General features: G+C 41.3%; 1 protein-coding gene across 12 annotated transcripts in view; it reads left to right on the top strand.

Moving 5' to 3' along the window:
* Nucleotides 1-14577, top strand: part of LOC138755787 (serine/threonine-protein phosphatase 4 regulatory subunit 1-like) — an 82211-nt gene that overhangs the window by 62046 nt on the left and 5588 nt on the right. For 8 of the 12 annotated variants that reach the window (XM_069922393.1, XM_069922402.1, XM_069922394.1 and 5 more), the window contains 7 exons: nucleotides 1350-1535; nucleotides 1626-1679; nucleotides 4039-4200; nucleotides 6986-7086; nucleotides 10428-10548; nucleotides 14186-14305; nucleotides 14419-14553. In XM_069922393.1, the coding sequence (XP_069778494.1) occupies nucleotides 1350-1535; nucleotides 1626-1679; nucleotides 4039-4200; nucleotides 6986-7086; nucleotides 10428-10548; nucleotides 14186-14305; nucleotides 14419-14553 (879 nt within the window). Of the gene's footprint in view, nucleotides 1-1349; nucleotides 1536-1625; nucleotides 1680-4038; nucleotides 4201-6985; nucleotides 7087-10427; nucleotides 10549-12058; nucleotides 13618-14185; nucleotides 14306-14418; nucleotides 14554-14577 lie in introns of those variants that run through there. The other 4 variants (XM_069922395.1, XM_069922397.1, XM_069922405.1 and 1 more) reach the window with 4 other exon arrangements.

The following is a 14577-nucleotide window of genomic DNA, read 5'->3' as shown; positions in this document are numbered from 1 at the left end:
TTAAATCACAGGAACAAAATAAGCTTCCATCTCACTGCTCCCAATCTTACACACAGTCCTGATGTGGAATGTGGGGTCACAGCTCCACGTTCACCCGAGTTCAGGTGCTGTCTGTGTGGAGTTTGTACGCTCTCCCCTTGTCTTGGACCAACAGGTCGGTCGCCTGACGAAGGCACCCGAACCCCCCGTTGAAACGCCGGCGTCCGGGGCGGTGGAGGAATTGGCTGAGAAGAACGCGTTGCTCCCACACCCCCTCCCATGGTAGGAGAGGGAATAAACTGCGATCTCACGGCGCTGGGCTCGTCTCCAACAAAAGGAGCGGGAGGCAGGGTCCGGCGTCGCCGCTGAAGCGCAGACCCAGCAAGGATGGTCCCCAACTCCAGCCGCATCTGTGTGTCCGGGAGCCGGGCGGGCTGAGTGTGGCGCTCCGATCCCCGGGATTCGGGACTCTGAGATCCCTCCACACCTCCGGCGTCTTCATTTTCACCTTCAGTGTGCATGCGCTATACTGGCGTGGCGGCCAGCGGGCCAACTCTAATATATATTTAATATGATCTTGCGGGCCAAATATAATTATATCGTGGGCCAGCGTTTGACATGTGTGTTGTAAACCTTCTCTGAAGTGATTCCAATATTTTAGCATCTCTTTGCTTAATTAAGAAAACCAAAACCAGTACTGTATGCGATATTCCAAATATAGTCTCACTAAAGTCCTGTATTACTGAAGCTTCACCTTGGAATTCAGTTCCCGTAACAATAAGCTCTAACAATTTTGTTAGCTTTCTTAGTATTTACAATCTCTCACCATTTAAATAGCACTTTTTATTTGTCTTGTCAAAATAAACAATTTCACCATTTTATTCACTTAACCTGTTTATACCTGTATTACTTTGTCACTTTCAGAATAGTCTTTTTAACTTTGTCTTTAACAATTTTAGTATCAACTTTTGGTGCTATCAGCCAAGTCATTCTACATTTTTTTTAAAAAGTTGAGGTTCCAGCATTGATCCCTGCACCACATGACTCATTACATCTTAACAAGCCTTTTCTAAGTCCTCGTGTGGAACTCTTTGCAGGAACATGCAGCAAAATGACACTTTATAGATGATCCTTGCCAATGGAGTAGTGATACGATGCTGAGATCAGAATTGTGCAGTTCATGTGTGAGGCTAACTTTTTAATTTCCTGCCTGGTCTTCAGAGTGGACCATGACTTTTGTGTGTGTGTAAGACAATTTGAAACATAAACAGGGTAATTCCAAAACTCGTCCAAGCTTTAAATATCATTTGTTAACTTCCTTATATTGCAAGATCTCTGTTTAAAATATTTTCTTTTATTATTGTGTCCAGGATGTTGTCCCGCAAGCCTTACTAGATCAATACCTTTCAATGACTGATCCTTCACGTGCCCAGACTGTTGATACAGAGATTGCCAAGCATTGCGCTTACAGTCTCCCCGGTGTGGCATTCACTTTAGGCAGGCAGAACTGGCATTGCCTGAAAAACACATACGAGACATTGGCCTCAGATATGCAGGTACTTGGTGTGACAACGCATTCTTGAAAATGAATTGTTCTGTATATATATTCAATTTAAATTTGTTTTAATATAAATAATCTTCTACAGCTGTTTCTTTTCAACTGCCCTAGTGACCTCACCTGTGGCAGAACAGTCATGAAGGTCTGTGATTTCATATTTACATTTACAAACATTGAGCTTGCAATGTCCTTGGTTCAGGGTATGGGAAGTGTCAATTTGTGTTTGAGTGGATTGGGTTTGGCATTGCACATCTTCAAATATGGAACCCAGCTAACGATTACTGAACATAGGCATGGAGCTTTCTGATTGCTAGATGGAGACAATACAGAAACCGGGCCTTTGACTCACCAGATCTGTGCTGTCAATCAACCATTAAAGATTTCTTTATTGTCATGTACATAATACTTAAAATTTAACTAATTTATCTTTGATTAATCCTATCTATAATTAGAACAGAGAACAGCACTGCACAGGAATAGGGCGTTCAACTCATGATGCCAGCACCAAATATGATTCCTAAATCTTGCTGCTTACACATGATAAATATCCCTCTATTCCTTGTGTGTCTATCTAGAAGCCTCAAATGCTACCATTGTATCTATTTCCATCACTAACCCCTGCTTTAGGCATCTACAGTTTTTTTTAAAATCTTACATCACACATCTCTGACATTTTCTGACTGGGAGGCATAGATAGGGTAGGCAGATTCTAACTGTGTACCTTATCTGTGCCTCCCATTATTTTATAAGTTTCCATCAGGCCTCTCCCCAGCCACCGTCATCTCAGTCTCTTCTAGATTCTTATCAACTTGCCAAAAATTTGAACCTCTTAACACACTGTGTGGAGGGGTTGGAGTGCAGATACAGTGGTCGATTAATCTACTAACCTACCATTGGAAGATGGGAGAAAATCCGAGCACCCGGAAGAAACCCATGTGATTGGAGAGCATGCAAACTCCACACAGGCAGCACCCGAGGTCGGGATTGCACCTGGATTGTTACTGTTGTGAGGCAGTGGCTCGCTCTTTTGCAAACCATATTCACATTATTACAAAACAATGCCTTCCATTCACTCGGATCACTCTATTAAAGAAAATTGGAAATTAAAACAAATATTTTAAATTTCTTAGTCTTCAAATTCAATCTATAACTTTTTTCATTAAAAATATGAATTATATTTAGAATTATTGTGATATCAAGGAAAATGTGATACTGTGGAAGGTAATTTGATATTTGTAACCCCCTGCCCCCGAAATCTTTTCAACTTTTTGCAATGTAAAGGAATAAAAAGTATGGGGGGAAAAATTGTGGTTTTTCAGTATTTAAAATGTTGGAGTAGATTAAAAATGAATTTTTAAATATATGATGGTGATATTAGGTTAGAAATTTGCACTTTGTGAAAAACATAAGTGCTGAAGACTGAAACGATATTATTTTTTCCTGCAGGCCAGGCAAAATTTCTACATATCAGTAACTGTAAACTGTACTCAACTAAAAGATGCACGTGCAAAAGAAAAATGTAAACGATCAATTTTTAAAAAATCAATATTCAGTAATAAATGTGCTAAGTCAATAACAACAAAATTTAACTGTTTGAGGTGTTGAAAGATTTTCTTACAACGATGACTATACATGTCGTCTTATGCCAAATTATAAAATCCGAACCTTAATATTCTGTTGCTCGTCTCCTTTTGTTGGAGACGAGCCCGGCGCCGTGAGATCGCAGTTTATTCCCTCTCCTACCATGGCAATAGACGCTTGCGTAACTCCTTCAGTCTTACTAGTAAATATTTTTTTCTGAAACTTGCATTTGGGAAGCTAGATTTATAGTAATGTTATATTAAAACATTGTATTATAAATCTGCCTAACGTACCTTAAAATAAGAGAACAACAAACAGCATAGACCAGTCACAATTTGCGACAAGTGGTGAACAGTAAACAAGCAGCCAGGGTCCCGGGGTGTCTTCCGCTTACACTGCCCTTGTCAGACCAATTACAATGAATCTCGCAGTGACCCGTTACCCGTACTTTTAAAGACAGGTTTTTCGGAAAGTCTGGTGAAGGACTATTGGGTCAGTAAACTCTCAGCAGATTTGGGATAGTCTTGTATAGCGAGTATAACTCAAAACCTGCATTTTAAGTGGAAATTCTGGGGTCGTCCTTTCCACCATTTGTCTTGTACACCAATGTACATGGTAATTTTGTGCAATCATGGACACACTTGACCATCTTTAAGAAAGAAAAATGTCTGGCTCCAGAAGTCCCATTTCAAGCTTGTTTCCATATTCCCTTTCTCCTTCATCTCCCCCACTGCCTTTTCATTCCCTCTGGTTTTGGATGGAAAAATGGTAAATGCAATCTGTGAAATGGGATCGGAAAAAGGATGCAAGACTATTTAGCGTTAGATACAGTGGCTGTGTTAAATGTAGAAATGTTAAGGTTTAGCCCTCGTACAGTATCTGCTTGCTTTGTTTCAAGTACTTCTCCTTTACATTTTCAGTGGAAGGTTCGAAGGACTCTTGCATTCTCCATTCATGAGTTGGCAGTCATTCTCGGAGACCAATTAACTGCAGCAGATTTAGTTCCCATTTTTAATGGCTTTTTAAAAGATCTTGATGAAGTACGAATAGGAGTCTTAAAACATTTGTATGACTTCCTCAAGGTAATTTCTGATTTGTGGCAATTTTCACTTTGTAAGCTAGTGATTGGGTGATACAGGATTTTAAAACTGGTTTGTAAAAAGAGGCTAATTCTGAAGGGGATATTGTTATTTTGAATAGCTCGTTGAATTTGTACATAGGGTACCTCGTGAACTATTGCACAGGTGGTTTCTCCGGCATCTTGATCACCAGTGGAATCCATTCTGGAATTAATTCATCCTTTGGCACAAGACCATAATACAAAAGTGTCCAATTTTTGATGTTAAATTGAAAATCTCAGTTGGAGAGAAGAACAACGCAGTGAGTTTAATAGAAAAGTATTTGAATGATGAGGATTGAATATAGTGATTTTTGACCCTGTATATTGGGCCTTAATAATCTGTGTTGTACACAGCAGTTAAAGGATTTCTTTTTATCAAGAACTTATGCACACTATTCCCACTTTCGAGCTCTTGGCCTGTTGTCTCTAATGCCTTGACATTAGTTGCTTTTTATAAATACCTTAAATGTATCCCTGTTTCAAGGTTCCTTTATTGTCATGTCTTTGGCTTGGCTTCGCGGACGAAGATTTATGGAGGGGGTAAAAAGTCCACGTCAGCTGCAGGCTCGTTTGTGGCTGACAAGTCCGATGCGGGACAGGCAGACACGATTGCAGCGGTTGCAGGGGAAAATTGGTGGGTTGGGGTTGGGTGTTGGGTTTTTCCTCCTTTGCCTTTTGTCAGTGAGGTAGGCTCTGCGGTCTTCTTCAAAGGAGGTTGCTGCCCGCCAAACTGTGAGGCGCCAAGATGCACGGTTTGAGGCGATATCAGCCCACTGGCGGTGGTCAATGTGGCAGGCACCAAGAAATTTCTTTAGGCAGTCCTTGTACCTTTTCTTTGGTGCACCTCTGTCACGGTGGCCAGTGGAGAGCTCGCCATATAACACGATCTTGGGAAGGCGATGGTCCTCCATTCTGGAGACGTGACCCATCCAGCGCAGCTGGATCTTCAGCAGCGTGGACTCGATGCTGTCGACCTCTGCCATCTCGAGTACTTCGACGTTAGGGATGTAAGCGCTCCAATGGATGTTGAGGATGGAGCGGAGACAACGCTGGTGGAAGCGTTCTAGGAGCCGTAGGTGGTGCCGGTAGAGGACCCATGATTCGGAGCCGAACAGGAGTGTGGGTATGACAACGGCTCTGTATACGCTTATCTTTGTGAGGTTTTTCAGTTGGTTGTTTTTCCAGACTCTTTTGTGTAGTCTTCCAAAGGCGCTATTTGCCTTGGCGAGTCTGTTGTCTATCTCATTGTCGATCCTTGCATCTGATGAAATGGTGCAGCCGAGATAGGTAAACTGGTTGACCGTTTTGAGTTTTGTGTGCCCGATGGAGATGTGGGGGGGCTGGTAATCATGGTGGGGAGCTGGCTGATGGAGGACCTCAGTTTTCTTCAGGCTGACTTCCAGGCCAAACATTTTGGCAGTTTCCGCAAAGCAGGACGTCAAGCGCTGAAGAGCTGGCTCTGAATGGGCAACTAAAGCGGCATCGTCTGCAAAGAGTAGTTCACGCACAAGTTTCTCTTGTGTCTTGGTGTGAGCTTGCAGGCGCCTCAGATTGAAGAGACTGCCATCCGTGCGGTACCGGATGTAAACAGTGTCTTCATTGTTGGGGTCTTTCATGGCTTGGTTCAGCATCATGCTGAAGAAGATTGAAAAGAGGGTTGGTGCCAGAACACAGCCTTGCTTCACGCCATTGTTAATGGAGAAGGGTTCAGAGAGCTCATTGCTGTATCTGACCCGACCTTGTTGGTTTTCGTGCAGTTGGATAACCATGTTGAGGAACTTTGGGGGACATCCGATGCGCTCTAGTATTTGCCAAAGCCCTTTCCTGCTCACGGTGTCGAAGTCTATTACTGTCATGTAATAGTACAGAAATGTAATATTACATGCAATTGCCTTCTGCCTGCCGTAATGATGAATTTAAATCCACGTGGTGCCCCTTACAGTACGAGAGAAAGAAGCAAAAGAGACTCCCTTCAATGCCTGTGGATTCTCCTCCTGTGTTCAGCCGCAAAGATGCCTGTTCTATCCATCAGCAACCCAAGCTCCAGATCAAAATCTCCTGACTCCTTGGATGGGAGGGCACATGACTCCAACATCAGGAAATTCGGTTTAGAGAAAGAAAAATCAAGTATGGTACTGACTCCTAATCCATCCTGGAACTCCTGTTAATGTTGGACATAGGAAGTGATAATATTTCTAGTGTGCCAAACAGCCTCATCTGAGAAGCTTTACACGCTTGCTGGCCAGTTACAGGATGGTCCCTAATGTTATGAAAATTGAACCCATTCCCTCAAAAAATGGAAAAACTTGTAGAGCAAAAGAAATTGGAAAAATTCAGAATGCTGCAATTTCCACCCCTTCCCCCACCTGAATCATGGATGAAAGCCAGACTGGCTTATTGTCCACTTTAAGGCTTGAGCTGTTCTGGACTTGTAAATACTTGCCATGAGCACTGAGACACCAAAGAAGCATTCCACTGTCCAATATATTTTTAAAAAATCACTGAATATTTAAGTATTGTTAGAGGACTACATTTAATAAGTGTTTATAACTACATTGAAATACCAAATAGATGAGTTTGTAAATATTACCATCTTTTGTTCTCTGAGCATTGTTTGAAAATTTGAATATTCCATTTCAAAATATCTGTCCTCATGAAATTTGCCTTTTTTTTTTTCCAATGTTCTGATAGACTGAGAGTGTTTTGAAAAATGTTTGTCTTTAAATCATTTTTGCTTTGTTCCACAGTTGCTTCAAACAGAAAAGAGAAGGGAGTATCTTTCTCAGCTGCAGGAATTTATGGTAACCGATAACAGCAGGAATTGGCGCTTCAGAGCTGAACTTTCAGAGTATGTGCCCCAACTAGCAAGTCTTTGAACATTCAATAACTTTACCCTAAAACCGTTTTTTTTTTTACTTCCGATTAAGTGCACTAGTCCATAGATTTATTTTTCCTGTAACTACTGACATTTATCTCTAAATGTCTTGAAGCTTTTCTCATTCTGTTCAGTAAAAATTGTTTGATTAAAGAAGAGTTGCATTTATTTGAAGATGTCATTGAGTCATAAAGCACAGAAACACCCTTATGTCAACATAGAATAATACTGCGCAGTTCAGGCCCTTCAACCCTTGATGTTGTGCTATATATTCCTTAAATAAAAAGTGCCAAACCCTCCCTACCCCATAACTCTCTATTTTTCTTTCATCCATGTGTCTAAGAGTCTCTTAAATACCCCCAATGTTTCGGCCTCCACCACCATCCCTGGCAAAGCATTCCAGGCACCCACAACTCTGTAATAAAATCTCCCTCCCCCTCCCCCCTTAACTTTGCTGATACTCCCCCAAGAAACGGGTGTTGGTTGTCCACCCCATCTATGCCTCTCATAATCTTGTAGACCTCTATCAAGCTTCCTCTCATCCTTCTATGCTCCAAAGAGAAAAGTCCCTGCTCTGCTAACCTTGCCTCATAAGACTTGTTTCCTAATTCAGGCATCATCCTGGTAAATCTCCTGTGCACCCTCTCCGTAGCTTCTACATCCTTTCTGTAATGAAGTGAGCAGAACCGAACACAATATTTAAGTCCAATCTTTGTAGAGTTGCAACATGACCTTTCTACTCATGTATTCAATCCCTCTATTAATGAATCCCAGCATCCCATAGGCCACCTTAACCATTCTGTCAACCTGTATGGCGATCTTGAGTGATTTATGCATTTGAACCCCAAGGTTCCTCTGTTCATAGAAGGTCTTCAAAGGCAAAATTTTGAGATTGTAGAGTTCCTGTCAGGATTAAAGGCAAAATTAACAGGCAAAGGGAACCTTGATTTTCAAGGGATATTAACGATCTGGTAAAGAGAAAGAGAGAGAGCTGTAGAGCAGGTATAGGCAACAAGGAGCAAATAAGGTATGAGAAGAGTATAGAAAATGTAAGAAAATACTTAAAATGGAAATCAGGAAGCCAAAAAGAAGACATGAGGATGTTTTGGTAGACCCGAAAAGTTTCTCCAAGTATGTTAAGAATAAAAGGATAGTAAAGGACAAAACTGGTCCCCTAGAAGATCAGAGTGGTTGTCTATGTGTGGAGCCTCATGACATGGGATAGTTTTTTTGCACTCTGGAAACTGGCATCATGTACAAGGAAGGAAGAGAAACCCAGTAGTGGCATGGAACACGTAGAGATTAAAAAGGAGGAGGTGCTTGGTTCCTTACAGCAAATAAAGATAGATAAATCTCCAGGCCTGATGTGTTATTTCCCTCAGACATTGAAGGAGACTAGTGTAGAAATTGCGGGGGCGCTGGTTGAAATACTTAAAATTTCCTTAGCCATGGGTGAGGTGCCATAGGATTAGAGGGTAATTCATGTTCTTCTGTTGTTTAAAAAAGACTCTAAAATTAAACCAGGAAATTACAGGCCAGTGAGCCTGACTTCAGTAGTCGGCAAATTATTGGAGGGTGTCTGAGAGATAGGATGTACAAGTATTTGGATAGCCAAGGGCTGATTAAGGACAGTCAGCAGGACTTTGTGCGTGGTAGGTCATGTTTAATGAATCTTATAGAAGTTTTTGATGAGGTTATTAAGAAAGTAGATGAAGGGAAGGCTGTGGATGTTGTCTACGTGGACTTTAGTAAGGCCTTTAACAAGATCCCACACGGGAGGTTAGTTCAGAAGGTTTAGAAGCTAGGTATCCATGGAGAGGTTGAAATTGACAATAAAGAAGACAGAGAGTGGTAGTGGATGATTGCTTCTCAGACTGGAGGCCTTTGATTAGTGGTGTGTACCTCAGGGATCGGTGCTGGGACCATTGTTTTTTGTTGTCTATATCAGTGATCTGGATGATAATGTGGGAAATTGGATCAGCAAATTTGCTGATGACACTAAGATTGGGGGCGTTGTGGACAGCGAGAAAGGCTTTCAAAGCTTGCAGAGGGAACTGGACCAACTGAAAAAATGGGCAAGAAAATGGCAGATGCAATTTAATGCAGACAAGTGTGAGGTTTTGCAATTTGAAGGACAAACCAAGGTAGGATATGCACAGTAGGGAATTGAGGAGTTTGGAGGAACAAAGTGATCTGGGAATACAGATACATAATTCCCTGAAAGTGGTGTTAAAGTACACAGGGTTGTGAAGAAAGCTTTTGGCATCTTGGCCTTCATAAATCAAATTATTGAGTACAGGAGTTGGGATGTTTACGGTGAGGTTGTATAAGACATTGGTGAGGCTAAATTTGGAGTATTGTGTGCATTTCTGGTCACCAAACTACAGGAAAGATATCAGTAAGATTGAAAGAGTGCAGAGAATATTTTCTAGTATCTTGCCTGGTCTTCAGGTAAGTTACAGGGAAAGATTAAACAGGTTGGGACTTTATTCCTTAGAGCGTAGAAGAAATTGAGGGAAGATTTGATAGAGGTTTACAAAATTATGATGGGAACAGACAGATTAAATATGAGCAGGCTCTTTCCACTTAGAGTGGAAGAAATAAATACGAGAGGACTTTGCTTTAGGGTCAAAGGTTCAGAGGGATCTTCTTCATTCAAAGAATGAACTGCCATCTGACGAGGTAAATGCAGACTCACTCTTAAGTTTTAATAATAAATTGGATAGATAGATGGATGGGAGAAGTTTAGAGGGTTATGGAATGGGTACAGATCATTGAGACTAGCAGAATGATGTTTCAGTAAAGTCAAGAAGGGCTGAATGGCCCTTTTTCTGTGCTGCAGTTTTCTGTGGTTCTAAATGATGTAATTGTTCACACTGCTACCACTTTGGTAACATTCCACATTCCCAACATCCTCTGTGGGGAGGGGGGGGAGTTGCCCTTTGAGTCCCTCTCCCCTTGAATCTCTTGTTTTACACTTCCCTACCCTGGGAAAAGTACGGTGACCATTCACCAATTCTCTGCTCCTTTTATTTTTGTATACCTCTGGAAGGTCACCCCTCTGCTTCCTATGCTCGAGAGGAACAGAACACCTGGTCCATTCTCCATATAACTCGAGCCCTCCAGGTCCAGTAAAACCCTTGTAAATCTTTGCAGCCTTGTGACTTCACACCATTTCTACTTAATGCTAATGTTCTTGATCCTCTCCCTTGCTCTCCCCTCTTGATTTTCATGTGATCTCATGTTTATACTTAGAAAATGTTTTTTTTTCATAATAGGGGTGGGTTTTGACCATTTCTCATCTTTTATTTTAGGCAACTTATTTTGCTGCTAGAACTTTACAACGCCAAAGATGTATATGACTATCTGCGTCCTTTAGCTCTAAGCCTCTGTATGGATAAGGTATCTTCAGTTCGGTGGATTGCTTACCGACTGGTACGTTTAATACAGCTGATTAAAAATGATTTTGTATCTCCTTGGCAATGCAGAGCTAAAGTGAGACCTTACTTGAAGTCAGATTGTTATGGTAAACGGTGTCTTAACATAACAATTACAGCACGGAAACAGGCCATTAGGCCCTTCTAGTCCGCACTGAACCAAACACCCCTTTCTAGTCCCACCTCCCTGCACAATGCCCATAACCCTCCATCATCTTCTCATCCATATACCTGTCCAACCTTTTCTTAAATAATACAATTGACTCCGCCGCCACTATTTCTCCCGGAAGATCATTCCACACAGCTACCACTCTCTGAGTAAAGAAGTTCCCCCTCATGTTACCTCTAAACCTCTGCCCCTTAATTCTTAACTCATGTCCTCTTGTTTTAAACTTTCCTCCTCTTAACGGAAATAGTCTATCCACATCCGTTTTGTCTATCCCTTTCATAATCTTAAATACTTCTATCAAATCCCCTCTCAACCTTCTACGCTCCAAAGAATAAAGACCCAATCTGTCCAATCTCTCCCCATACTCCAGATGCTTAAACCCAGGCAACATTCTGGTAAACCTTCTCTGCACTCTCTCCACTCTGTTTATATCCTTCCTCTAATTAGGCGACCAGAACTGCACACAGAACTCCAAATTAGGCCGCACCAACGTCTTATACAATCTCAACATCACCTCCCAACTCCTATATTCCATGCAATGATTGATAAAGGCCAGCATACTAAAAGCCTTCTTCACCACCCTATTCACATGAGTTTCTACCTTCAGGGAACGATGTACCGTCACTCCTAAATCTTTCTGCTCTTCTGTATTCCTCAATGCTCTCCCATTTACCACATATGTCCTATTCTGATTCTTCTTACCAAAATGAAGCACCTCACACTTATCAGCATTAAATTCCATCTGTCATTTTTCAGCCCACTTTTCTAAGCAGCCCAAATCCCTCTGCAATCCTTGAAAACCTTCTTCATTATCCACTATTCCACCTATCTTAGTATCTTGAGAGCAGTTTTGGGCTCCTCATTTAAGATGTCCTGAAGTTGCAGAGATTTCAAAGGAGCTTCACTCGGATAATTCCGGGAATGAAAGGGTTGTCATATCAGAAGCATTTGACTGCTCTTGACCTGTATTCTTTGGAATTTAGGAGAATCAGTATTGGAAATGTTTCAGAGTGGATGTAGAAAGGCTTTTTCCCATGGTGGGAGAGGGCACAACTTCAGCGTCCACTTAGAACCAAGATGTGAAGAAATTTCTTTTGCCAGAGTGGTGAATCTATGGAATTTTCTGCCACAGATGGTTGTAGAGGCCAGGTCATTGGGTGTATTTAAGTCTGAGGTTGATAGGTTCTTGATCAGCCAGGGCATCAAAGATTATGGGGAGAGGGCTAGGTGGGGGCAGAGTGGTTAAATCCATCAGCTTGTGATTGAATAGCAGGGCAGACTCGATGGGCTGAATCGCCTATTTCTGCTCCTATATCTTAATCATCTTTTCAACTTCTAGGATGCCAGTTTGACTTCTACTGTGTGCAAAGAATTTTGCATGGAGCAAGGTTTATGTTCAAGAATTTGACCCAACCATTCAAGTTCCTCCTCTTGGAGCTCCTGTTATTCAGTCTCTGACAAGATTTTGTGGATGCTGGGAACCTAAAATATAAAACCTAATGCTGGAAATAACTTGTGCAGCATCTACAGAGAGGAAGAGTTGAGACTTCAGGTCAAAAAGACAATACTGCAGAGATAGAAAACAGAAACTGCTGGAAATCCTCAGTAGGTCAGGCAGCAAGTGTGGGGAGAGAAATGTTTTGGTTTGTGATATTTCATCAAAACTGATTTTTTTAAAAGCAGGTGAAAAATTATTGACCTGAAAGGTGTGCATCCTGCAAATTTACAGTAGTTTTCTTTATTTTGATTATGGTCATCTTGAGTGACCCAGCACCCATGGAATGATACCGTATATGCTGTTGTATTGGATGATCCCAAGGTAATCCCTGATTTTCACCTTAAAATTAGGGTTGTCCAATTCAAAGAGTACAAAATTCTTACCTTGACAAGAGTCTCCACACCGCCAGCATCTTCCTGCCGTCTCTGATGCAATTGTGCGCATGCTCCGTTATCTATTTCGTGTATGTTACATTCTTTTTTAAAAATAGTATTATTACATGACAATGGAACCTTTATTTGCAAAGTCTCAGGGCTCTCTTCAGGGTCCTTCCGCACTGTTTAGCTGCTGTTGGCGCTAAACAGGCTTTAAATGGCCTGTTACAGGAATCGACAGTGGTTTCTTTTAAAATAGCCAAATAAAATTTAAACTTTTAAATAATCATTTGTTATTTAAAATATAGTGAGTTGCTTTTAACAGCATCCACTGATCAGCGGTAAGTGCCAGATTTGGGGGTAGTCTTCAAAGGGTATCGCTCAAAGCCAATATTTCAGGTGAAAATTCCAGGTCCTATACAACGGCACATACAAGGGAGGAGGCTTGTAATTACACTTTTATCTTTTCACGATGTTGCAGAATCCTTACAGTTGACTGCTTTCGAGGTTTGTCACTTTTGTGAGGAAAGGCAGACATTTGTATGCAACGAGCCCAGGGTATTGTAGTTCAACTGAGTTTTTTTTTAAAAACCAGGCTACCAACTGCTCCTTTTTGAAAGATGTTCAAGGCATCTTGATGTCTAAACTAACTTGTACAGTCAATCCAGTAATGCTGTCATCCCTTGGTATAAAATAAATTCTAAATTGTGCCAGCTTCTTTAACCAATTATTTAACCCAAGCTAGCCTTCCACAAGCAAAAAAAAAGCCAAGGGTGGGAGATAAGTAGTAATAACTTAATTTACCAACTGTGATAGATTCTAACGCAAAAACTTGAAAACATTAACTCCCTCCTTCGCTTTATGTTGCCTCACTTGAGTATTTCCAGCACTAACTGCTTTTAATGTTTCTTGCACCATGGTAACTGTGAATATTTATTTTTGTTAATTTAATGTACATTATTTGTTGCAAGCAACAACTTTAATGCATACATTGTGTACATATAACAATAAATCTACTATCATTTATTTCTTATTCTTTGCTTTCATACATCTGCAAATTTCCGCATCATGACCGCTTGTATTTTGAAAGTGTGATCCTTTGAACTCTGTATCCTGGTTTTCTGGGACTGGTTTTTATACCCAACCACCAACTGATTCATTCTGTATTGTAAAGGTTTACCCATGGACACGAGTATATATTATAAAAGGTTAAAAATAGCTGGAGTCCAAAGGGTTAATGCTCATTTAAGAGACCCTGGGGTGGGGAAAGTGGGGTAGAAAATATCATTTATTTACATAAAGAATGCAAAAAAAAATGTTTTCCTTTGAACTATCAAGGCACATGAGGCGCTACTAATCTAGTACCCTTTGATGCCACTGCCTCCTCCAGTGCTGCAGCCCTGTACGTCTCCATTGCCGCACAGCCTCCTATCTAGTCCAGCTTTGAACCAGAGAAGGCATCCAAGTCACCTCACCTCAATCCTTGTTCTGTCCCTCATCCCTCACTCCCCAAGTATTCGGACCAGAGGTGCAATGGGAGCCCTGCTCTCTGTATACACCCTCACTTATACTTGAACCAATTCCTACTTCTCAGAAGCTGATCACCAGCAAACCTATAACCTGGTATGAGATTGATGCTGTGCAGGATCCTCTTCAAAGCTTCACGGCAAGGAGGGTGGTTCTCCTCCTCTGGTACCCAACGCTAATCCATGCAGTAAGCATCAACAGTTGTAGCTTATCGGGATTTCTTGAGAATTGGGATCAAGAAATAATGCATGTTTCTTGCAAGAAAACCAATTTGTTATTGATTAAATCTCTTCTTTTCAGGTGAGTGCGATGATTAAAAAATTTTATGCCACTTCAGCCCCTGCATTAGCAGTTGACTTGATCGATGAGCTTGTTGATAAGTTTTGCCACAATGTGAAGTGGTCGGGACGTCAAGCTTTTGTGTTTGTCTGCCGGGTAAGGAACGCCGTCCTCTCACCC

This window comes from Narcine bancroftii, chromosome 2 (genome assembly GCF_036971445.1).
Source record: "Narcine bancroftii isolate sNarBan1 chromosome 2, sNarBan1.hap1, whole genome shotgun sequence".
NCBI lineage: Eukaryota > Metazoa > Chordata > Chondrichthyes > Torpediniformes > Narcinidae > Narcine > Narcine bancroftii.
This window is presented reverse-complemented; position numbering and strand designations above follow the sequence as displayed.